Raw genomic sequence first — 26,161 nt, 5'->3', positions numbered from 1 at the left:
AATGATCATTGAGTGACTCCATGGTTTCACCCGAGCTCAAAGCGATAAAAAACTAAAGTAGTACCATATACTTTGGTATTATACCTACCACACGGATAAATCGACTTCAAAATAAGATTTTAATTAGTTTAAAAAAAAAAAACTTCTTAAGGTAGCCTAACAACCTAACCAAAAACATAGTCCACCCTTAGGTTAGATTAAGTTAGGTTATAATTATTAGGTGTGGTTGGTATAATACCAAAGTAGGCCTACCAAACCTTAAGCCAAGTTTTATGCAACTACTAAGTAAAAGTAATTCTTTTCATTTCAATATAGGCTATTGGCTATTAAAGTAATAGGATCTAAGTCAATTAAAGTTTAGAAACATAGCCTACAAAAACTAATTCCATAATTTAAAGAAAGATAGAAAAAATTCAAAATTCAAATTATTTATTAACTCATAGCATATTTTTTGTAGTACAATCTACAATGTACATAAATTTAGATTTTTTTTATTGTAGATCACTTTACTGTTATAGATAGGAATGTTGTCAATTTAATATTCATTAAATACAATATAACTAATTACAGTTAAAACTTTCAAAAATTATGCCTGAAAAAAACTAAGCTTAAACTACATGGAGAAATGTCAATCTTGTCTGCATCAGACAGGACAGGATATAGGCTATAGGCCAGTACATATGATTTGACTACAAAGCAACAAATTAAGGACTTTTTTAAAAATAGTGGCACTATCCACCTTTCAAAATTATCCACAAAAAATGTTTCAGTTCTAGATAAGATGTCCAATCAAGAATCTTAATTTCAGTCAGTAAGACCCTAGATCCGGACATTGGCCAAACCAGGGGGTCTTCAATTTCAATTTCAATATTTGTCATGAGAGCCGAAGCCCCCTGACTACATACCCGGTACCTATCGTGAGACTTACCCGGGCCCCATGATGTAGGCCGAAGCTTACGCATCAACCTTTTGCACATCATGGGCGGATGACTTAAGGTCATCAGGCTCACCGGCTGCCGAAGCAGACCCTTCGGAAAGAGGGTTGCCCCTCAATCCTAACCAGGGTTTCCGGCTACTTGTTTAAGCGTCACTCCACCTGGGTTCCACTAGGTCGGGACCTAGAGGACCATGGTAGAGCGCCCCGACGCATTTAGTGCAAGTGACACTCGGGACCTATCTAATCCCTGACAGGCAAACCCGCCATCAATAGCCAGAAGGAAGGGGACCGTCAGCGAACCCCAACCTCCCATTTACACCACTACCCGATCCGAGGCCTTACCCAGTTGCTGGGAAACCAGAGATAACCAGAGCGATAGATCCCCAGATACCCCTGGCGGGCTCGGACCCAGCACCCGATCTACTTCGTTTGCCCGTCAGACCCAACATCACTGCCAGGCCATCAGGGTTTCCCAAAAGGAGGCAGGTATAGAAGTGGGACCCACCCGGATGAACCTATCCACCAGAGGTGGCGACACCCTTGACTCAATTGAGGTTCCGGGAAGAACCCCCCACACTCAAGATAACCATACCGTCCGTGCTCAGAGACAGGGATTGGTTTGCATAAGTGCCTACAAACCGTTACCCTCACACTGCGGAAAGTTACGTTGCCCTTGAGTGTCCCCGTGAGCTACGGGTACTTGCCCGTTTTCACCTCCAGGAAAGGTTACTTCCAAAGTCGAGGATTTGCCACACTGAATGCTGGTCGCACACAACAAGCAGGCCGAAGCCCAAAGAACCACAGACACAGGTAGGTTAGAGAATATGATGCACCTCCATCTCTCCTAGAGCTAAACACCCCTCCATCCTGGATAAAGGAATGTCACTGGGACCCAATGCCCAGTCGTCCATGTCTGTGGCCTACTTGAAAATGCCGATTCCAACACCGGACAGTTGCCTCCCCTTTGGGGGCTAGGTTTTTCACCTCCCAGGACGAGGCTACTTCCAAAGTCGAGGATATGCCTCACAAAATGTCAGTCGAACACAACAGGTAGGACGAGCCCGAAGAACTCAAGTCACAACCACCAAACTACCAAACCAGGTAGTTCAAGTCAAACCAGGGGGTCTGGGAAAATTGTTTGAAATTGTTTAGGGCGGAGCCCTCGTAACCTATCAACAAATTGAGGGTTCAAAACCTTGTTCAAAAAACATTGCCAGCTAATCATTGCTAATTATAAAGATCTATATCCTGCATTCATTTTATGCGATACTAGCGGCAAAGTAACGTGAAACACCATTTTTTTATAGCAGACACCATTGCATCGGATGCTGTTCTTGTTCTTGAACCTGACTAGAACTTTTAATTGTATTACAGTGTGCCAACCAGTCAAGTGGCAGAGGGTAAAATTCCCCGATTTTTCCACTTTGTCGTTGTCATTTGTCAGATCCAGACATTTCTATGAACTGGACTTCGAACCGGTTACATGTTTCAAATCCAAACTGTCTGGACAGATGGAAACCCTAATTTACTGATGTATAAATAAATTTAAACCCATGTCAAACTAAACTTAGCCATGTAAAACATTAAGCTTACCCATGGGCCTATCAGGATATTTACCAATCCACCATCCAGATAATTTTATCCTGTTTTTATTTTTGCAAATTTAATTAACTTGGGCCTTTAAGTTTGGTATTATTAAAACTTAGCGATCGGAATGAATATTTGCCGCTATTCCTCATAGCGCACGGAAGTCAGATTTTTTTCCCACAGAAGTTGTCTTTTGCGATCGGACATAAAATCCAACCTACCCCAGCATAAAACAAATAAACCATGGTTGTTGTGGGTGTCCAGCAGGACTGACAGACAACAACGTTTTCATTAAAATAAACAATAAATAAAATGAAGCAATTAAAATAAACACCAGCTGCTGTTCTGTCACAAGTGCTCTCATAGGGAAACATCATTGTTTTGGTTCAGTTTAGTGATGTAAATTGAGTTTTGTTGATTATCTCGAGATATTTGTGTTTGTAATTTTAATTCAGTTTTAGTGAACATTTTAGGTGATTATACATAGGCCTACTTGGTAAATATATATCATTTTTCATTTACAAACAAAAACATACGTTTAATATTCTCTATCTTAATTTGTTTTTTCAATTAAATAAAACTGTTGTCAGTATAAAATTACAATTGTTTTATTACAATTTGACATCCCCTGTGCTAACATTGAAGGCCTTCAAGCTTTCAGTGAAAACAATTCCAAGCTGACGGTTGCGAGCCGCCTTGATAAATATCGAAGGGCCGAAGACATTGGACTTGGCCAGCACAGAACTGAGTTAGTGCAGATATAATTTTGACTGGCTGCCAACTGCATTGAGGCCACTCCTGCTGGCCTAAACACTAAAGGGTTAAACAACAGTTAAGCGTCGATTAGTCAGCTATCAGTACACTAATGCCGGTCATCCGAAACGTCAGTTAACCAAAATCACCCAACAGTAAATTTAAATACAACATTACACACCGTATCTACACTGGTATATGATGTAATTTGTAGAAGTTTACTTAAGAGTATTTTTAATGCTGAATCAAAAAATGCAATCAGTTTTTGTCGGAGAGATTCCTAAGTTGCCGTACAGTTAATTAATATTAAGCTTCAGTTTCATGTTGATTTATTAACATATTTGTGGTATGAACAAGTCCAAGTTCTCGTGGCGACTAACACTTATAGGGGTGGAAGGTTTGTGGAGTGGAAACAGCTGTCAGTTGTTTACATTGATACTAAGTAAACAGACAAAACCACACACGACGCCATGAGAGTAAAATCTGAGTTACAATATGCAATAACTACATTTTTAAAAGAAAATAGACTTTGGTGCTGTTTAGAAAATATAATAAGTTAAATCAACTACGATACATAAACTATTAATCACATCAACATAATTTATAAAACAAAATAGAATCCATTCCAGCCACTGCCCACATGATGGTCTTCATTCCAATCCTCAACGTCTGTTAATGAACGTGCCATAAGTTAGTCCATAATCCCATAGTAGGCTACATAATCCCATTGTGCCTAAAAGTGAAAACGTGCCACAGTGCATAATTTCATGTATCAGCAGCTAATAAATGATGTTACATAGGCCCTAATATAATCTAACCTAACCCAACCCAACCTTAATATCAATGTTTAAATCACATTTTATGTCAGAAAAGGAGGAAGTGATGTGAGGAGGATTGAAGATAGGTCGGACTTTATGCGGATTCGTGACCGTATTAAGTCCTTTGAAGTGAGGTTAGATTAGGTAGGCTTAAGTTAAAGGTTAGGTTATAATGAACCAACTCATTAATTTATGCAACTTCTACACTGTTTTTGCACAATTAAATAGTGGGTGAAACACAATGAAATAACGATATCAAAAATGCGCTATAACCTAACCTTTACCTTCCTAATCTAACCTCACTTAACACTTAACCCTCCAAGTGTCTCTAGTTTTGGTCATAATGTTCGCCCATTTATTGCGCAATCGCAGGGTTTTATTAAAATGTATCTTAGAAACTTAAAAACAATGTAAAGTATGATGTTTTATATATCATTTTGTTTGGAAAATTATGGGCTTCAATGTAACATATAAAACATTAGGCCTACAAAAAAAATGTTCAACAATTTTTGTGGGGTTAACATTTCTCAAAAATTATAAAATACCCTAAATGAAAAAAAATTATGTTTGCGCTCTATAAATTGTTATAATTTATAGGTCTACAAATATTTTAAAATAGCCACTTTGTTCAGAATTTTATGAGCATTCCAAAAATATAATAATATAAGGAAGTAAGTTTGCAAATAAATAAGTTAAGTTATGGGCAAAAAACAGATTTCGGTACATAGGCTATGTAGCGTTTAGCTACTTAAGAATGCATAGCCTAACCATTGCTAGGAATCTGATTGATACTTTGCATCAATATCACTACCTACTTCTTCAGGCTCATCAACCAGCCCTTCAAAATCACTTAAATCTTCTTATAATGCACCACGTACCGGTATATCACTACTTTTGATTTTTAACACTAAAACAATGATAAACGTAATAAAACATATCAGTCATCGGTGCGAGGTTAACCAAGCTGTTTACAAATACGCACGTCAGCTGTCTGCTACAATATTTTCGGAACTAAAATGAAAAGCGTACAGAAACAGACATCAGGAGAAAGCTCTGAATCTGCTGAAAAAACGATACCTAACTCGATCCAGTTCAATCCGATTCAGTCAGTCCCAGAGCCGTCGCCGTAAACAGTGTTTGTGAGTCGCAAAAGCGACACATAACACTACAGCGGATGTGTTATGAGTCGCTTTTACGACACATAACACTCGGAGGGTTAATACAGTCATCCGCATAAAACCCGACCTACCTTCCTCACATGCCTAAATAAGAACTTATTATTTGGTTTCAAAACTACCGGTACCTAATTGATTTGATTTCATTCCGCATTAGATCAAATATAAACAGCTTGAAGGGTTTGCTCTTCTCACTCAGTCCTCACTCCTCACTCAGTACGGACCCGTCCAGACCACGCCATATTACCATTACCTTCAGTAGGCCTACCACTCAATTATCCTTAGATTCGTAAATCTTAATCTTTGTTTTACAGCCACTATGGCTACTTAGGAATCTCTACGACAAAAACTGATTGCATTTTTGGATTCAGCGTGAAAGATACTGTAGGCCTAGACATATAAAAATTACATAGGCCTAATATCCCAGTGCAGGTACGGTAAATATTTGCCCTTGCCTCAACTCCCGTAAGATAAATATATACCAACACTTAAAGCTGCTCTCCCCTAATCCTAGGCTACATGGTAGGCCTAGCCTAGGCCTAGGCCCAAAATCTTCAAAAATAAAATTCCTGTTTATGTCATTAGAAGGTTTGGCCGTAATATAATACTCTTACATATTAGTAAAAAACAGTAAGTCGCCTAATCTACACCTTTAATTGTTAATGCACACTACTGTATACAGTTAATGTCATCTGAAATATCTGGTGGTCACGAATGTAACTTCGCCATCTTGGTAAACGACGAAGAAACTGTGTCGAAGGTTATTGTACTGTTAAAGAGAATTTCAAAAATATATAGGACATATTATACCATGACAGCATACTTACAACGATATTTCTTCAAAAATCTTGATGAGAACACTTAGTCATAACTTAATATTTGAGTAAAAAATTCAAATCGCACATATTCATCCAACTAAATACAGAGGACACCAACAACAACGTCCGTCGTCCAAACCAACTCCAATCCAAACAGTGAAACAGTCGGTCCAAAACAAAACCAAACACCAAACGACCAAACGGAACACGGAACAGAACAAACAAGAAAAAGAACCAACAAATCGGATCGGAATGGAATATATAAATGAAATGAATTATGAAATGATTGTAATAACGAATACGAAAGGCGGTGACACACTATCGATCTTTTCCCCGATCAAGACCCCGAACCGAGCAGGGAGAAGGGAGAAGGGAGATAAATATCAGCAAAATTTTACTCCGAACATTTCCCCGAACATGACCAAGACCAGACGAATTCTACCGAGCGCGGCAAAAGGAAGTTTGGAGAGAGATGGAGAGTGTGTGCGAGTGAGAGCGCGGAGGCAGTGCCGTGGAAGAGGGAGGGGGGTGCATTGACTCTCTATTGGGGGTGCAAAATTACCCCGAAACTACCCGACTGGTCCCAATCTAAAAAATGCACACCAGACCAAAGCCTAAAAGTTTCTATAACATAAAAATTATTGTTAAAAGTCGCATTTTGAAAACTTGTCGCAAAAATAAAATATTCTAGAAAGGATGCTTAGTTATATCTATTGATTTCTATTGGTTTTATTCATTGAAATAACGTTACAGAATGATAATTTTAATTGTCTTTAATAATATTAATGTTTATATTATTTTTGAAAGAATTTAAGTCAACATCAATTACTGAATTCAACCTTAATATTATTGATATAATTGATTTAACGGTTTCTACACTTTCAACCTTGACCAAACAAACCACAAACATTACATCTTAAATGATTATAATATATAACGGCAACATATTACCCAACATTTATTTATTTTACCAATTAAAGAGTTTAATTGCCATATTAAATCAGAACTATCAATGCTAGCGCAGGCGGCCGCTCGGTGCGGCGCTCGCGACGATGTACGGGGCAAAAATGTACCGTGACACACTATCGTACTTCGGACCGTACATCGGACCGATCTTTTCTTTGATCTTTCGCCAAAAAACCGCCTCCAGAGCGCTCGTCTCCCTGCTCGGCCTGATGTCTTGTTCGGCGTCTTGATCGGTGTACGGACCCGTGACACACTATCGAACATCCTCCCTTCGACCTCCCTTCTCCCTTCTCCCTGCTCGGTTCGGGGTCTTGTTCGGGGAAAAGATCGATAGTGTGTCACCGTCTGAAACGAAACGAACAGAACAATAGGGAGGCTAGACAGAATAGAATCATATAGAATCTTGGGGCGGCGGGCGGAGGAAACAGAGGCTGTTGGACTATTGCCAATCAGCATTCATTGCTTTTATGCTTTTTATTTTCTCAAAAACCCTCACTCATTTACCCAATTTACCCGGATTTAAAACTTAATTTCCTTATAAAATCACCAAAATTCTTCGTTGTAAAATGTACAATTTCTTATACACTTCAAATTTTATCACTTTAAATCAACTTATTACAAAATATTCATTAAAATGTCATCTCCTGAACTTGAACTTCACAACTTGCAATATCTACAGGCAAGATAGATCCATAGCTACAAGTGATGATCTGGTGGAGGATGTCTGATAGCTGTTGAAAAACAAATTTTCTTCGTGGAGGCTTTGTACTTCTATGTCATCTGTTGAATGTGTTTTTTTGTGTGAGATCTTACCTAATTTGTTCTGCTTACATTCCACCGGATGCAAATGTTCTGGCTTACGAGGAATTTTCTTTGGCAGTTGGCAGTTGAAGAGATCCTTTTCTAACCAACCCACAACTGACTGGACTTCGCTTGAAGGGGTGCATGTGAATTTAAATCGTCTCAAGTATTGATTGCCCTTGCTTCAACTTTCAATCTCAACATGGACGCCCGCAAGATTTGTAACAGGGGGTGCAACAACATATACAATAGATAACATACGGGGGTCCGGGGGCCTTTTGGTAAGGGTCTTTCCCGGACAATATCTGAAAATATAGTGTTTTAAAATGACTTTTTAAATAAATAAATAAATAAAAAGGCCTTTATTTACGAGCAAGTTTCATAATACATGGTTTTCAAACTAACTTAAGTCACTAAATCTAAACTACCTATCCTAATATATTTACATAAGTATACACAAACCAATGACATCAGAATAAATTACAAAATTCATTTTACATTTGTTTTTTTTTTCATTGCGGCCCTGAATGAGTTGTACGATTTCAAACACTTGATCTCTTGAGGGAGGCCATTGTACAACTGCGGGCCAAAATAAGAAAAAGACTTTCTTCCAGCCTCAAGCCTCACTTTAGGAAAGTGAAGCCTGCGGTCGGAGCGAGTACTACGCAGACAGATCTCCCTCCTGTACTTCAGCGTCTCGCTGAGGTATTGAGGCTCTCCCAGCGTGAGCACTTTGTGGACCAGGCAGCAGGTCAGCTTTCTGCACATCCATTGGGATGAGCTCATCAGCATCTCGGTCGGAGGACACGTGGTAAAAGCTACTATAAGGCCCAAAATGAACCTTATGGCAGAATTTTGAATTCTCTGAACTCTTGCCATATCCTCCTTAGAGATGCTGTTTCCATATGCAGGAGAGCAATATGTGAAGGCTGGAAGGACCAAGGACCGCATGAGTTGTGTTTTGGCAAATTCTGGCAGGAGAGTTTTGAATCTGCTAATACCTCTCAATCTTCCCACGGCGCGTTGGACTGCACATGTGACGTGGTCAGAAAAAGAGAGGTCTTTATCAAGTACAACACCAAGCGTTTTGACAGTGTCACAGGCAGACAATCCCATGCCATCAAGGGTGACATTAATGTCAGATTTTCTCAACTCCTGCATTAGAATATGTGGCCCAGTATGCATGACAACACACTTGTCAACGTTCAATCCAAGGCCATTCATGACATACCATTGAAAAATGCTGTGCAAATCAGCATTGATGAGTTCAATTGCTGCGGATGTCATGTCTCTGGCTTGTATGACAAGTGTAAATGACAGTCATCAGCATACAAGTGTGCTGTACAATATTTTACACTTCTGGGCAAGTCAGACGTGTATAAATTGAAAAGCACAGGGCCTAAACAACTACCTTGAGGAACACCTCGCAATTTGCAAAGCGGATCTGATGTCCCACTCCCAATTTTCTAACTGGAGGTACCTAGCACTGAATGTCAACTATGCGTGTCGCCAGCCGCCATGTTTGCGGGAGGTGTGAGTTATAAATAAGCCATGTTATTGGATGAAAAAAACTCACTGCTATGCAAACCTAGTTATAGAAGCCATGTTATTGGATGAAAAAACCTGCTGCTATACCAACCTAACAAAATCAGCGACACGCTTTTGACAGACTTCTGCCATGGCAGTGCTACCTCCAGTTATAATTTTAGCTCAGTGGTAACGTTGCACGCAAACGACAATCCTGGAAACTTAACCTGTCCAACTTTATCGTTGTCCACGTGTGTCGTTGTCCAACTTCGGCGCGGTCCCATTCTAACGCTATTAAATTTAATACGTTTTTTTTTACTCAAACAAGTCTGAAACGACGGGAGGCCTTCTTTTTGGCAACCTTTCACCTAGGTGCCATTTACTTAGATCAAATATCATGTTGGTACCAACAACTCAATTCGGTCAGCTTGTGCCCGGCCCCTCCCCTCTGGGAGAAGGGCGTGGGGGACACTCGCCAAAGGTTGTTGAAGTGCTTAGGCTCCAGAAGCGTGCATTAAGGATTATTACTGGGAGTGAGTATCGTGCTCATTGCAAACCCCTCTTTGCACGACTTGGTGTGCTTACTGTAGTTGGCCACTACATACTTCTCTGTCTGGTGCACGTTAGGGCTAATAAAACAACCTTCACCACTCGTGTTGACGTCCACCAGTAACACCAGGCAGCGCCATCAGCTTGATGTACCAAGGGTGCGACTATCTAGGACCCAGGCTAGTTATAGTGTGTCAGCCATAAGTCTGTTCAATAAGCTGCCACGACATATCCAGTTGTTGGACTTGAGAAAATTTGAGGCAGTGTTAACCACTTTCATCAAGAGCCGGGCCTATTACGATATTTCAGAGTATTTAGGGGATGATTTAAGAAGCCTGTAGCCTGCCGGAAGTATGTAAATAGTTGTAAATATTGTTTTTTGTATTAGTAGTCGTGTTAAAGTGACGCTGTCAATCCCACATTGTGGGTAAAAGACGAAGAAGGAGGTATTAAGGTATTAAGGCTTCGCCGTGGTCACGTATTTCGCGGTGCTATCGCTAACCCTCTACACTGCTGAAAATTCCCGCGACTTCTTTGAATTACCTCCACTCCACCCAAATTTCAGCCTTCCTTCGTTTCGTTTCTTGTTCTGTTCTGCGTTTCTTCTTCTCTTCTAGATCTGCTGCTGCTCTAGCTCTAGTAAGTTGGAGGTTGGAGAATTTATAGTTTGTCAATTCCAGTTGTCAATATTGTCATACCATTTTTTCACTAGTGGAAGTAATTCAAAGAAGTCGTGGGAATTTTTCAAAGCCCCTCAATCCATAGGGCTTCTGAAATCATGCCTTTACAACTGGTGTTGAATAATATTGATAGTGAAGTTGGAGGTAGGCCCTAGTTTACCTTTTTGTATTACCTGTCAAATGTTCCTCATCAATTAATAGCCTACAAATTAAAAATAAAGTTATCAATCAACCATTTTAGCTCATATGAGGGGGTAGTTTCTTAACTGGGTGGGCTATATGTACGCTAATATCGATTGAAATAGGCCTAGGCTATCGTTTAATAATCGATATTTTTAACTACCTAGGCCTATATAAATTATAAAATGAAACAGTAATAACCTTATATAACTTAGCTAACCAAACTTACTGATAATGAAAAAATCAAATGAAGGTTTACTAATCAAATTTATAGTTTCAATCGATATTAGCGTAGGCCTAGCCCAGTTAAGAAAGTTTAAACCGTAGGCTATTTGATTTGATTGACAAATAAACAACAACAAACCTAAACCAACCGAACCCAACCTAACTTTACCTAAACTAACCTAACCTAACTTAACCTAACCTAACCTAATCTAAGTTAGCATTTTCCTAACATTAAGTTAGGTTAGGTTAGTTTAGGTTAGGTTGGGTTAGGTTGTTTTAGGTTAGGTTAAGTTTGGTTAGGTTAGGTTAGTTTACTTACAATACCGTACTCATGTTATTGATAAACTAACCTAACCTAAGTTCATAAGTTAAGTTTGGTTAGTTTAGGTTTAGGAACCTAAACTAGGTTAGGTTAGGTTAGTTAACCTTTCCAGTGATATTTTACTTAATAGCGATCGTAATAAAAACTACATAAGTTATTCTTGTTCAGGATGAAATTCCGCACAATTTGAGTAGGCTTACCCACAACATTGGTTTTGAGCAAAAAAATATTTTTCCCGTTTTTCCCATCTTCCGGGAAAACGGGACGTTTCCGCAATAAACGGCAATCATTTTTGAAATCAGCATGAAATTTCGACCATTTTGAAAAAAAAATGTAATTTTGCGTGAGGTCCGGAGGTCTATATAATTACCATACATTGAGTTACAAGTCCAGACACGTGTGTTTTGTTAAAATGTGTTTAAATGTAACTGTTCTTCGTTTTGTATTTATTGTCCTTTTTACGACCTCTTCGGAGTAATTATGTGTCCTTTTTTCGCCTGAAGATGAACCTCTTTGATGGGTTGAAACCGTTCTCTTTTCATCGGTGACTTGATCACACTGACGGATTATAAGGTATTTTAACCTCTCAATCAATCAATCAATCAATCAATCAATCAAAATATCTTTATTTCATAATATGCAAACATAGTTACATGAAATAGAGTCATGGGAACTAAAACTAAGTGAGATGGTTATTCAAAAAATACATAAGGTTAAATTGTATTCTAAATTATTAAGAGAGAGTCAAAATCAAAAGAGTCAAGAACAAAACTCCCCGATAGAAAAGAAAGCTGATTGGATTAGAAATGCTTTTGCCAAATTTAAAAATCTGTTTGTATTATTTATTTCTTTTTTGATATTTTGTGGCAAAAGATCAAAATATTTGTTTCCTTTATAGGTGATTTTTTTTTTAAAAGCTCTAATTTATGATGTTTAACCAATCGATGGGGTCTTGTATTATAGCTATGGACAGTATTACCAAATGTTAGTTTATTGTTAGATACTACAAATTTTATTGTTTCAAAAATAAAGAGGCTGTAAACTGTAAATATTTTCAATTTGGAAAAATCATTTTTAACTACATCAGATTTTTTTTTAGATTCAAAATTACCGTTAATGCCCTTTTCTGTTGGAGTAATATTCTATCCATGTTTAATTTAGAGGTTGACCCATAGATGCAGATACCATAAGACACATGTGAATGGATTAAGGCAAAATATATTGTTTTTAAAGTTTCAATATTGCAAGAGGTTGCCATTTTCCGAAGAGCATACAAACCACTTGTTGTTTTTTTAACTACAAGATTTACATGGTCGTTCCACGTTAGGTTTTCATCAATAACTAATCCCAAAAAAGTTGTTTTCTCTAATTGATCTATTAAGTTTTCTTCAATGAATATTGTGGGATTTAATTTTTGCTTAGTCTGTTTGGTTGTAAATGTTACAAAATTAGATTTTTGTGAATTCAGCAGAAGGTTTTTACTATCAAAAAAGTCTTTAATCATTGATAAGTTAATATGAGATGAAATTTCTAGGTTTTCTTTACTATTGGCAGTTACAATCATGTTAGTGTCATCGGCATAGAGACAAATTTTATTGTTCTTGTCCCATATCACCCCTGGTAGACCCTTCAGGTAACAGAGGAATAACAAGGGACCTAGAATTGATCCCTGGGGGACTCCATATTGTATGTTTAGCAAGCTCGAACTATATGTCTCCTTATATATAGGTTTTGAATTATTAAAATAATGACTTATTTCTACAAACTGTTTCCTATCTGAAATGTAAGATTTAAACCATGCCAATTCTGTGCCTTTAACTCCAAGAGAGCTTAGTGTATTTATGAGAGTACTGTGGTCTACAGTGTCAAAGGCTCTAGACAGGTCCAAAAAGATACCAATGACTTTTTCACCTTTATCAATCGAATTTATGATTGACTCAACAAATTCCACACCTGCTGTTATGGTGGACTTCTTTCGTCTGAAACCATGCTGCTGCTCGTCTAAGAGGCAATTTATTTCAAGGTGATCTAAAAGTTGGTTGTACACAATCTTCTCTAAAAATTTTGAAAATACAGGAAGCAATGATACAGGCCTATAGCATCTGACATCCTCGGGGTCCCCCTTTTTAAAAATGGGGATTACTTTTGCCACTTTAAACTGGTCTGGAAAAATACCTGACATTAATGAATGATTAATAATATGAGTCAAAGGAATGGATATGAATTGCCATGATGCCTTAACTATTGTGATAGGAATATCATCATTCCCGGTGGAAAGCTTATTTTGAAGTGATGATAATATTTTTCCTACATCATTTTCTGTTACTGTTTTAAATTTAAATGTGATTTTGGAAAACACATTGGTCGGATTGCAAGTGGTTGTTAAGTGATTTGATTTTATGTTGGTTGTAATTAATTCTTTAACAGCATTCACAAAGAAGTTATTAAATGTTTCACAAATCATATCTGGTTCTGTAATATATTTATTTTGATAAAATATTTTAAGGTTTTTATTTATCTTAGAAGGTTTGCATGTTTCTGCATTTACCAGATTCCAAGTAGTTTTAATTTTATTTTTTGAGCTCAAGACTTTTCTCTCAAAATATCTCTTTTTATTGTTTATAATCTGATGTTTGAGATCCTTTTTCTTATTTTTGATTACTAATTTTAAATTTATATCTTTATGTGTTCTAAACTGTGCTTCTAACTTAACAATTTCAGATTGCTTTGTTCTCAACACTTCATCAATCCATTGATTAGCTTTATATTGTTTTTCAGTAACATATTGCTTTGGAAAGTGAACATCAAAATAGTATTTAAAAATATTATAAAAACTATAATACTTAGTAAAGACAGTAGATTGGAAAACAGCAGACCAAGACTCAGAACTTAAACTTTTACAAAAAGAATGTATATTATTACAATCAAACTTTCTTATTTTTTTTCTGATCAAATTATTTTTTATTGCTTTAATATTCTTAAACTCCATAATTTGGCCATCGTGATCAGATATATGAGTTACTATACCCGTTACTCTAAAATGGCTAGGGTCAATATTAGTTACAAAATTATCAATAGCAGTTTCTGAGTGGTCTGTTACCCTTGTAGGGAAGTCAACCAAGTACTTCATATTAAAACTAGACAAAATATTTACAAATTTCTTACATCTACTATCTTTAGTTAGTACATCTATATTGAAATCACCTGTAATTATGATATTTTTGTATTTTTTGTTCAAGACATTTAAAAGTATTTCAAAATTTTCAAAAAACACATCTAAATTTGAACTTTTAGGTGATCTATATAAGCAACCAAGTACAAAAGTGAATTTACTAGTTATTATTTCTACTAAACAGCATTCAAGTTCTTTTTCTACAAGTAAATCCTTAATAGCAGGAATATCTACACATTTAAAATTGACATTATCTTTAATTAGGATAACAACTCCTCCCCCTCGACCCAAACTTCGGGAAAAATGAGATGCTGCCACATAGTTTGAAATATTTAGCAAAACAATTTCTTCTGGTGTCATTTTATGTTCGCTCAGTGCAATAATATCTGGTTTGGTCTCATTAAGAAAAATTTCAAGAAGGTTTTGACGGGAGGGAAGGTGTTGAACATTGTGATGTATAATTGAAAAATTATTATTGAACTTACTACTGCTATGATTACTTGAAATTTGTCTAGTTTTACTTTTAGCACATATTTTGTGAGGGATGTTTAGTTTCAAAGTTGGTAATGTTAGATTGGTGGAGTTACTGGAATCAATAGGGAGTTTAAAGGCAGGAAAATATTGGATTGACTGTCATTAGTGGTGTGGTAAGGCGTAGATGGTTGGTGGTTATCAGGGTCACTAATCATACATTTACTCTTTAAGATAAGTGGACTTGTGCAGGACTGAGATTCACACACTTTCACAATACTCTGCTTTTGCACTGCACTCTTTACCACTTCACTATACTCCAGAGGACCAGGTACCAACCGAGGAGAAGTGCTGCCAGCAGACATGGTCAGTGGTGGACACTCGTGAGGGTGAGGTGTAGAGGTGGTGATGTTGTCGCGGTCAGTTGTGGTGGAAGTAAGTAAGTTGGCCTCCTTAGATTTCAGTGGTGTTTTCTGGTGTCTAGGTTGTGACGTGGAGGAAGAAGACTGCTCATCTTTGTGGGATCGAATTGCTTTATCCAGTTGTTGTAGAAAGCTGGAGTGAGAAAGTCCATTCCACAATCTTCTCTTTGCCGTTGGTTGGTCGCAAGACAGCACACAGATTGTTGCATTTGTTGTTTCATGCAGTCTTCGAACGTTCTTGGAGAAGTGTTTCAGCTGGATGTGGTCCCGTACGCAACCCATGGGCGAACATATTATTGTCTCAAATTTCTTCTTCGAAAAATCCTCAATGAGCTGCATGAACGCCTCGTCGTAGTTTTGTACAGTTGGCTTGCCACAGTATTCTTCTTTTGTGACCAGGCTGTATACTGTTGCTCCATTTGGCACCTTTTGACACGTCAATTTTGTATTAATGAAGTCAACTTCTTTCGGCCTACCGAATTGTTGTCTGAATGCAACTGCCACACCGGCAGTCATATTCCTTTCATGGCTGATATCTCTGGATATTGTGTGGGCAAACGCAACAGATGGATCCCCTTTGATTAGGCTGATGGCTTTTCTCATGTCCATTTCTATAACATTAATGTCATGTTTTCTTATGCCTGGCATTTTTTCCTGCCAAGTGACATTGGTGTTAAGCTGTGGTTTCCGCTTCTGTTGGGGAGTAATCATGTTCTTTATCATAGCTGCCAATTTTATTTTACCCTTTTTGTTAAGATGTAGTCCATGTGTTGTATATAGGTGGCGAGGAAGCTCATTCAGGGGAAGAAATTTAGCGTGTTCATGCTGAATCAGAAGTTGTTCCAAGTCAATATTTATGTATGTTATTCTTCTATTTAATCCTGGTGTGTGATGTCTATAAGGAAGAGCAGAGACGATGACATTTGTGTGATTTGTCTTGTTCAACATTGTTCTTATAGTTTCACAGTAGCTTAACTCAGCCTGTACAATTTCATTATTGGACCCTCCTAGTACAATGACTGTATCGGCTTTTGTAAATAATTTGGTAAGCTCTTCTACTTTAATAAGAACCTCCTCCATCGTAGCATTTGGTTTAAAAATACAGTTTATATTGTAGTCGTTCCCTTGCCAGATAGATGATAGGTTTTTACTAAGGTATCTCCCATGACTGTCTGCTAAAATTAGAATATTATTTTTATTATTTTGGTGCTTGGGGAGGGGTGGTATTGTCTTCGTGTAGCTTACAGGTTTGTTTGAAGTTTTGTCATTAGAACCATGTTTGATCAATTCAGAAACCGGACTTTGAGTAGTTTTATTCTTAATATTTCTGTTGGTAGACGCAGTCTCAGTGGTTGTTAGGATCTGTGGGTTATTAGGCTGTGGGAAGGTAGGAGCTGAAGTCTCTGAGCAGAGTTGCGCTAACAGCAGCCGCGCGTTGACAATGACATGTAGCCCACACTCATAGCTGGCTGTCTGTTGGGCCACATTGCCCTCTAAAAGTTTGACGTTGGAACATATGGTTAGATTCTCTAGCAGTATCTGAGCATGGCGTCTGTTCATGCCTTGGGCTGAGTCGTAGTGCACAGCAGTGTTTGAGGCTGTATCTAACACTAACAGACTCCAGTGGGTTCCACCTCCATCATCCAGAGAGTTGTTTAAACAGAAGAAAACAAGTCGCTTGTTTTTAAAATCTAATTCAGATAGCACCGCTTCGACTTGTACCTTATTTTCTAGCTTTAGAATGTGTGTAACTGCTGCTCCCACAAACATTACATCTTTACGGTGGATAGAAATTTCAGAGTTAAACAAATTAAAATATGATGACAATAGATCGTCCGATAACCACTTAGTTTTGTCATCAATGTTAGCTTTCAGGTTGTTGAGAGTTTCAGACACATCGCAAAGTTTTGTTGCTAATTCGCTTGCTTCTAATGATTTTTTGTCAAGCAATTTCTTTAATCGACTGTTTTCTACAATGCATTTACTATTTGCGCATTGTAGCCTATCATAATCTTCGACAAGTATATCAAACTTAGATTGCAAGTCTCTATCTTTTATACTTTTACTTGAAACCTTTCTTAGGCTGTCATTCAAGTCATCTATCCTACTTTCCAGAGTTTGTTTTTCACTTATCAAACTATCATTTACAACCAAAGATTCATTTAATTTCAATCGAAAATTTCGCTTAGACTCATCCAGGAAGCCTTCCAACTCTTTTATTTTGGACTCGGCATCTTTTAATCTCTGATTGGTATCTAGATGCTCACCACATAGAACATTAAATTCCAAAACAACTTTTGCTGCCACATTAATAAGGTGATCAAAACAATTCAATTCACTATTAGCAACAAGCTTACTTAATTGGAGACAAAATTCAGAAATTAAACTTTCCGTTTCAGTACAAAAATTTGTACAACCAAGCATTAAATCGCCCGGTCCTTCCATAGAGAATTGTAGGCTAATGTAGTCAGATTGGGAAAGCGTGCGCACGGTTTACCAATGAAGTAGTAGCGCCTGCAATACCTGGGACCACCCTGCTCCGTCTGAGTGACGTGTTGGTTGCGTCTCTGAAAGTGTAGGCACTCCGTAAATACGGTGTCGGCGGCTCGACGACGGCAGTGGCAGGGAGCGGCGGCTGGGTAGAATTGCCTGTAACTGGTAATCCTGAACACGGCTGCGCGGCAATGATTGCGCAGTCGTAACAAACACGCTGCCGCAATGTCTTATCAGTCTCAGTTACAAGGTTATCAAAGCTTTAGGAAATAATAAAAGCAACTTACGGCACAGATTTATATCGTCCAAATTGATACTTAATAGTCCAAAGATAATATTAACACATACCAAGTTAAATCCATTAGTATTTTACCACTTAAAACTTAATTTTAAAACTCACTATAACAGATTGCTTCTTTTAAGGTAGATCATGTCTACCAACCTCTATTAATAATTAACTTAGACTTAGGCTATGTTATTAATGGTTTCTTAACAGACCCATGGAATTGAACACTGCTCAATCATCTGATCTCATCACAACATTACCGTACTAACGAGGACGCTTAACAACCTCAAATCTTTTTTCCATTGAATCAGTCACACTTGATGCATATGTTAACCACGCCCAGGATAATACTTGACTTAAGAGGGCCTTTTTTTGTTTTTTTTTTTGTCCTAGGACGCTAGGCACGAGCCTGGGATTGTTTTTCACATTAGATAAAATCCATTGGTGACTTGGCGGGGATCGAACCCGGGACCTCAGGGACTGAAGTCCCGCGCTCTAACCACTGCGCCAGCTTGCTCCCCAAGAGGGGCCTTAGGGCTGATATGAGTTTGAAAACTTGATTCTCACTACATTGACTATCAATATAAATCCAACAGTAGAATGTAGATATCAAAATCTGTTGTGATCCAGTATGATCTATAGGAGGTACACTGAAGTGGGTTTTATGTTGGGTCTACCAAATGAATTTTACCTATCAATATGAATTTTAAATCATATTATCTATGATTATTTCATTATTTTTTTATAGCGAATGAACCATGGCCAGACGATGTCAAGCTATTCCAGCCTTTTGAAACAGAACAGATTTTACTGCCGGATAATGCAAGCTCATTGGCAGTCCAAGCATTTCTTAGGATGTGCAATCTGCAATATGAAGTTGTTCAGAGACGAAATGCTGAAGAAATGTCACCCTCAGGTAACTTATGTAATTCTATGATCCAGCCAAGAGAATCTAATAGGTAGGTATTAAGTTTTCATCCAGTAAAGGTCATATTTAAATACCGTAATGTAAGTTACACTAACTGCACACCGTCATTCATCGATCCAGAGATCCAAATAAGATTATGTAGTGTTAATCTTCATAGGTTTTATGTAATTTTATACAATCATTTTGTATTATAACTGTCAACTTTGGTTGCAGGGCGAGTCCCGTTCATTAAATGTGGTGCTTTTCTGATATCTGAACTGGAACCTCTTATGAGCTTTCTTGAAAACAAGGTATAACCATTGACTATTGGATACAGAAGAAGACATCCCATCTATATGGATCAGCTGTCGCCAATTTTTTACTAAAAAATAATGTAGTTGTGTGAGCCAGTCACAGATTGCGCTAGTGTCTAAAACTCTATTTTGTACCTTATTTTTCGTTACGGTACTGACATAGTTGCTGGGTCACAACAGTTGCTATAGCTCATAATAAGTCATTCCATCAGTTTGACTTGGTAAAAACCATCATGTAATCGGCAGAAATCAGTAATTTAGATCAGCGCAATCTGTAGGTGGCTCACATCAACTAAGACAAATTTTATTAAAAAGCCTGGCTACAACTTTAACATGGGGATGGAATGTCTAGTTGTTGTATTTATAGTTGTAGTATTTAGCAGGGGGTTTCGTGTCTTAAATCGAGTAACATAAGTTAAATTTAACTTACTAAAAAATAGTATATTAAAAACTAAAGGTGTGCAGTAATAAAACAGGCCTGTGATGCTACCTGGGATTGAGAATGCTAGAAACTAAACACTCCCTATGAAATGAAATCAAGACAACACCTAATCAGAGAAATAGTGAACCTAAACCTACTTCTACTGTTATTAAATTATGATAGTTAAAATTTTTATTGTATAAATGCCTTGGAAGGCTAGACAGACCTAAGGCCTGATTGACATAGGCAGAATGCCAGAATATTAAAAGTAATTAAACTTTTCTGTGTAACCGCTTAGTTGGAAACAATAATATATTTGGATAAACCTACTAAAAAAAATTATCTCCTGTTTATTGGTCTAACTTAATATAATTTTTACAGATTTATTGTGCTATAGATTCAAATGTTATGTATCACAAGTTTGTGAAATTAGTTTTATTTTTATTTTGATGCCATTGATACCAACAAAAGATTTAGGCTAGAACAAAAATATTATTAAATCCTGCCATCCTACAGATTGAATTTAAATTATTTTCTTAAGTTGTTTACACATAGGCCACTACTAGGTTAAGTTTTCCTGTCTTTCTAAATAATAATAATTATTACTTTACTAATTATTTTTCTTCACTTTCAATAAAATAAATTCATGTATCTATCATAAAAATTAAAAAATCATAAGTAGTCAGGACCAGTGCAACCATGCGACCAGGGTATTTATGCCGATTATGCTTTATGCTCAGACCTGGGTATTTATGGCAATTATACCCAGAATTAAAGGATGCATTGCACGACGTCCAAGTGCCACGACGTCCAATAATATTTATTCAGTGCCACGACGTCCAAAAGTACAGTAACTGCCAAAAATATAGTCTTTCTACAAGATTTGGACGTCGTGACACTTGGACGTCGTGAAACAGCGCACTATAGAATTGTAAAAAAGTTACATTTGCGGGAGTGTTGCACGACGTCCAAAGTCGCTGCCAGTTGCACGACGTCCAAGTGCCACGACGTCCAATAAATATTTGACTGTTGCACGACGTCCAATATAGCTCAGCGCTGTTGCACGACGTCCAAGCTCCTTTATGATGACCGGTTACGATGACCGGCTACTTGCCGAATAGTGTTCTCTCGTGTAAAATGCTTATGGAACGTTTATTAGTTATATATACATGGGTATATGTTCTTGTTCAGAAATATATATACTATGAATATTTGAACCATTAATTGAAACATCATAAAGTAAAAAAAACATAAAAAGAAAAAAATAAACAAGGCAACAGTTGGAAAACTATAAGGTTTACATGGTTTGAAAAATGATGACATTTTCTTAACAACCGATCAACTTCATTATGTTTGGAGTAAGCTTTTAAATACTTATTTTTTCAAGACTAGATGAATGTACATTGATCAACATGATCTTTGAAAACTATTTTTTATACCCTCATTTTAATTTTTACTAGTATAAAGAATAGAATGCCTTTTTCGAACTGTTTTTTAGGCTTCAATTAAATGTCTTTATGTAGCAAATATGTTTGTTAATAGTATTCACTTAACATTGACTTAATTTCATTTCAATAAATTTTGTGTTTGTGTTTTGCTACACCACTTATTAAATTGCAACCAATGAGAATCTATATAAATAAAATTGGTGTTTTGTCTGTACATTGCTCAGAATCATTCATTTGTAGGTTATTTTTACGTTTTATACATTAAAGAAGCCGAAACAAGTCTCATCTAAATTTCTGTCTGTCTGTCTTCCTGTCTTTCTGTAACACTCAAGATGACATTTTACGCAATCTTCTCCAGGAAAACGAGAGTACCTATCAAGATCCAAGTCATTTTAATGTATTCACTGGATTGGCGATAGTGTCTTTAGCCATTAAAATATGGCCTCACTACTTAGTAAATAATATTACGGACTTTAAAAAATGCAGTTTTGTGCGATTTTTGTCAAGTTTTCGTCTAATTTTTATCACATAATGATCTATGAAATAACGAACAGCTGTTCGGATCAAGATTATTTTTTCTCGCTGTCACTGATATGTTTACAAATACCACAACCATTTCCGATCACGTTTTGAAGGCAAAGCCCATTTATCCAAGTGAGATTAAAATCGTTGTCTTACATAACAGATTTAATTAATCGCAAGTGGAATAATATAGTGAAACCGTAAATGAAATTTAATAACATCATCCAGGTTAGGAACCAGAGATTCTTTGTGTATAAAATTGTTCTTGAGTTTTGATAACCTTGAATCAGTGTTGTATAGGGCTGGGAAACTTGAATTTATTAATGATCGTCGCCAATACCTTACTAACTCATTGACGGCGCTTCGATGGTGGTTGTGTAAGGTAAAAAATCACAACTGCAGTGGGTGATTGTAACAGAGGTTTACGGTTTATGGATGATGCTAAACTCGCTTTTCCAATGTGTCACTTTCTGTTCCTACTCACCGTATGATGCAATCGCTGGACCATACAGCCAGTAGGCCCATAGCCCATCTCTTGGGTACTTACGCCTACCCAATTATTCATAACAACCTTTTCGACGACAATCCTTGTTACCGGTACTTTTCCCTAGAATACACGGCCTCCCTACTTAAGAAATAAAATTACAAACGTCCAAAAACCCAGCATTGCATGATTTTTGTCACATTTCATTCTAATGTTAAAAGATATACCAATCATTGTTTAGAGAATAGGCCTGCGTAATCTATTAAATAACAAACAGTTGTTTTTATAAGGTTGTTTTTTTTTCAAACTGAATAAGTTTACATTAAAAGTTGTTTACGAATAAAGCAATTAATGGGAAATAATTTTGATTGCCGATAACTTTTCACGAGAAAATCCAAAACCAAGAAATCAATAACCTTGGGACTTGATTAACGAATTTAATTTGTCAGACGTAATTCTTAACTGTAAACGTTGGTTTTTGGTACTGGTTTTTTTCCTTAGAACCGTTGGTAGCAGCAAGAATCATTTTTACGTACCAACACATCACTGTAATTTACAAATTAGTTACCGTATCGTTGGTGTTGCACCTTATTTATACAGTGGTATTACAGCCTTATTCAATTTAATTGATGCCTTAACTGTATAAGTTTTGCTTTTTCTGTCTGGATTCCAAAATGTTAGTTTATGCTAAGAAAATGATAACTCATTTAAGTAAAACATTTGTTTAGCAAACCATCATGAATTGTTTACGATTTACGTTGTTTATGTATCAATAGTTCGTGGCCTATTTTGGTAATTTTTATTATAGGTAAATTACCATTACCAATCTAAATTGTCTATAGTACTTCATTTTATAAAGTAAGCCGTCGGCAGCATTTCGGGTCATCTTCGGTCCAAGCAAATATAAATTGTTATGATAAAATTTGATGACATTGACAAAGATTTCAAATTCTAATTTTATATGTACTTTGTTATGCTTAAAACGTAGCAAATTCCCTAATTAAGTTCTGTATTTTTGTGTGTATGTCTGTTGGTAACGCATTTATGTCCTTATTTCTCAGTGTCACGAAAAGGACAAGAGCACCTTGATAATGAAAATGTCAACCCGAATAAAGTGTTAAATGGTAAGGTTGAGGTAGTACTTTAAATGCCTTTAACCATTGTGGGAAGTAACTTTCAACTATAGGCCTTAGGGCTATGCCTCATAGATTTGTTTTGGCTTGAAACTGTCAGATACTGTATTTGCGAAGGTTTATATATAATAGTTTTGCCAGCATATCTGAAAATATGCAAACCAACTGCTTTTCTTAATATAAGAAGGTTTCAACTGACTACTTTAAGATCCCCGTGCGTAGAACGGGCACACAGCTAGTATCATATAAATAAGTTGCACACAGGGTTCTTTTGTTTCCCCAACTCTAAAATACAACGCACATGAATTGAAAATGTTATAGGTTTAATAGTACTGTAGCGAATCGAATATCAATAATGTTAACGTATAACAATAAATTTACATATTCCTAGATCATAATTGAATGTGTTTACGAAGGAACACCACAACCTCAAAATTCAACATTACAGTATATTTACTCAAGATTTATTGTTTTCATATAGCACAGTTGACGTTGCCAACTAGCGTGGGAGCGGAAGTCCTGATAAAGGCTGGTTCTCGGAAAAGTAATAAAATAATAAAATTGTAGTTTGAATGAAACATTTTTTTTATTTTGTACAGGATTCATGGGATCCTCAGCATCAAGTACAAACTGCAAAATGTGTGTCGAAGGTCTGATTAGACCTTCCGAGATTTAGACCTTCAGCAACTGATCCGTTTTTTACCTTCCTTTAATTTATTCTTTTTCATGTTGTGCTTCATGTAACATACATAGACTAGAGGGCCGCTCGTGCCCTTGACAAATAAATTAACATTTTCGCACTAATACAAATCAATATCGTCATTAGACAAGAATTAAAACATAAAATTTATAAATAAAACCTACCACGGCATATTCTTGAACAAGTATGCCTACAAACCTACGATAAGCATGTTTGTTATTATTATACTTAACCTACAAATGCTATGACTTAGGGCATACCTGTTTTCCTACATAAAACATGCGAACTAATTGCGAGTGCGACGTGAACTTAGAAAAAGACTAGTAAGAGTTTACAACTGTGAATTTCTCAGAATTGATTGACAGTTCAGATGAACCTATGGCCACAGACTACGGAAACCTACAGTATTATTGTATTAGTATACTGTATTTGTATTATTGTGTTACTAGCAGAGTACCCGTCCTTCGTACGGGGTTGACATATAAGTATAAATGCTTATTGCAGTTATGGAAGAGGACACGATTTAAAAAAAAAAAAAAAAAAAAAAAAAAACTGGTCTCTTAATTTATACGGTATCCTATTGTGTAGCACACATCTACCATAGTCCTGATGTTCTTGCACCTAGACCATGGAAAAAGTAAAGTTCTCATTGTGTACCACAACTTTTTTTGCTAGTTGGTTCAAATTAGCTGTGGTCATTAATGCAAACAAACAACATAATAGTGCTGCACCCTGTTTGGCAAGCCTTATAACTTTTTAATGCTGTTTAATATCATAGAACCAACTTGTACAGTTGAAACGGCTGACAAAATTCTTTAATTTTTTTAAATATGAATTTTCATAAGGTTAACTAGAGAAAGTCCAGAGCCAGAGCCACCGGGGCGGAGACTGAAAGAATTTTTGAGGTAAGAATATGTTAATCGGGGATGTCATCTATCATCATACCAAATTTCAACCTTGTCGGTTTAGTATTTTTCGCGTTTGCTTGTCACAAACATCCATCCATCCATCCATACATCCATGGTTTGCACTGTAACAAAAAGCTATCACAATAGTTCCATACCGACAAATAGGAAAAATAGGAAAATATAAATAAATATGGAAAAAGGGTAATTTTCTAACATATTTTAGTGAAATTATATAATCAGGCAAATGGAAATTCAGTCTACAGATTTGCTGTGGCAGGGGGATTATATTACGGTTTACACAAAAATAAATCAAAACATAAACCTCATAACACTCAGGAAAAGGGCCTAGGTTGATAGGGCAATGATTATAGAATCTTAATTATTTCCTATATCCATGATGAATGATTTCTTTTAAAACGAATTATTCCCACTGTTTCACAGGAAACATTTTTAACCATTGTAGTAACATCATTATAGCTTAAAAAGTTGATAGTTTACATAATATTTAGCACATTTGACGGATAAAACTTTTTTGAATTCGTCATATTATAAGTGTATGAAAATTCATATATCTGTGTATCAATATCTACTTATCTCATTTCTGTTCAATGGAAGTTATACAATTTCAATGATACCGGTACTTAAATGGGAAGTCTTACAGCTGTTATAAAACTGTGCATACATTTTATCTTACGAGTAAATTTGCTACCAATTGATATAGTATGACAATTCTATTCTACTGCAGTACTTAGAATTCTACCACTACTCACATTAAACCAACCATATTTACTTTTGGGCTAGTGATTAATTTATTGTATTAATCATACAATATAGTGAATAGTGTAGGTAGTCATTTATTTATTTCGTTTCTATGACATAGCTCTATTTTGTAGAAATCAATTATGCAATCATAACAACAGAAATAATGCATCATTACATTTTACGGTGACATAGTATTTATTTTACATATAAAAAATTTAAGCTAATGCAATAATTAGTTCAATTAGAACCATTGAATATTGAATAATTTAAACATTAATCGAAGACGAAGCGGTTGACAACTTTCAAACAGTTGACTAGGACTAGTTGCCTTCAATAATTGCAATGCGAACTGTATGCACTGAGGTCGGCAAACAGTGTTC

At 36.5% G+C, this 26,161-nt stretch overlaps 2 protein-coding genes across 2 annotated transcripts in view; both read left to right on the top strand.

The window, feature by feature from the left end:
* The window catches only part of LOC128998296 (cuticlin-1-like), a 101,296-nt gene that overhangs the window by 42,458 nt on the left and 32,677 nt on the right, over positions 1–26,161 (top strand). The window lies entirely within an intron of this gene.
* Positions 10,571–19,546, top strand: LOC128998298 (metaxin-2-like). The gene is made up of 3 exons (XM_054424374.1): positions 10,571–10,755; positions 18,931–19,098; positions 19,324–19,546. The coding sequence occupies exons 1-3, from the start codon at positions 10,710–10,712 to the stop codon at positions 19,404–19,406; spliced, it is 297 nt and encodes a 98-aa protein (XP_054280349.1). The 5' UTR covers positions 10,571–10,709; the 3' UTR covers positions 19,407–19,546.

Source organism: Macrosteles quadrilineatus, unplaced genomic scaffold (assembly GCF_028750875.1).
Source record: "Macrosteles quadrilineatus isolate MER2022 unplaced genomic scaffold, UCM_ALF_1.0 Scaffold_7__1_contigs__length_78375512, whole genome shotgun sequence".
Taxonomy (NCBI): domain Eukaryota; kingdom Metazoa; phylum Arthropoda; class Insecta; order Hemiptera; family Cicadellidae; genus Macrosteles; species Macrosteles quadrilineatus.
This window is presented reverse-complemented; position numbering and strand designations above follow the sequence as displayed.

Bases quoted from the DNA above. Each gene is read 5' to 3' on its own strand.
- LOC128998298 (XM_054424374.1), top strand. From the start codon at position 10,710: ATGCCTTTACAACTGGTGTTGAATAATATTGATAGTGAAGTTGGAG. The intron at 10,756-18,930 runs GTAGGCCCTAGT...ATTTTTTTATAG, and splicing joins TATTGATAGTGAAGTTGGAG to CGAATGAACCATGGCCAGAC. The intron at 19,099-19,323 runs GTAACTTATGTA...CTTTGGTTGCAG, and splicing joins TGAAGAAATGTCACCCTCAG to GGCGAGTCCCGTTCATTAAA.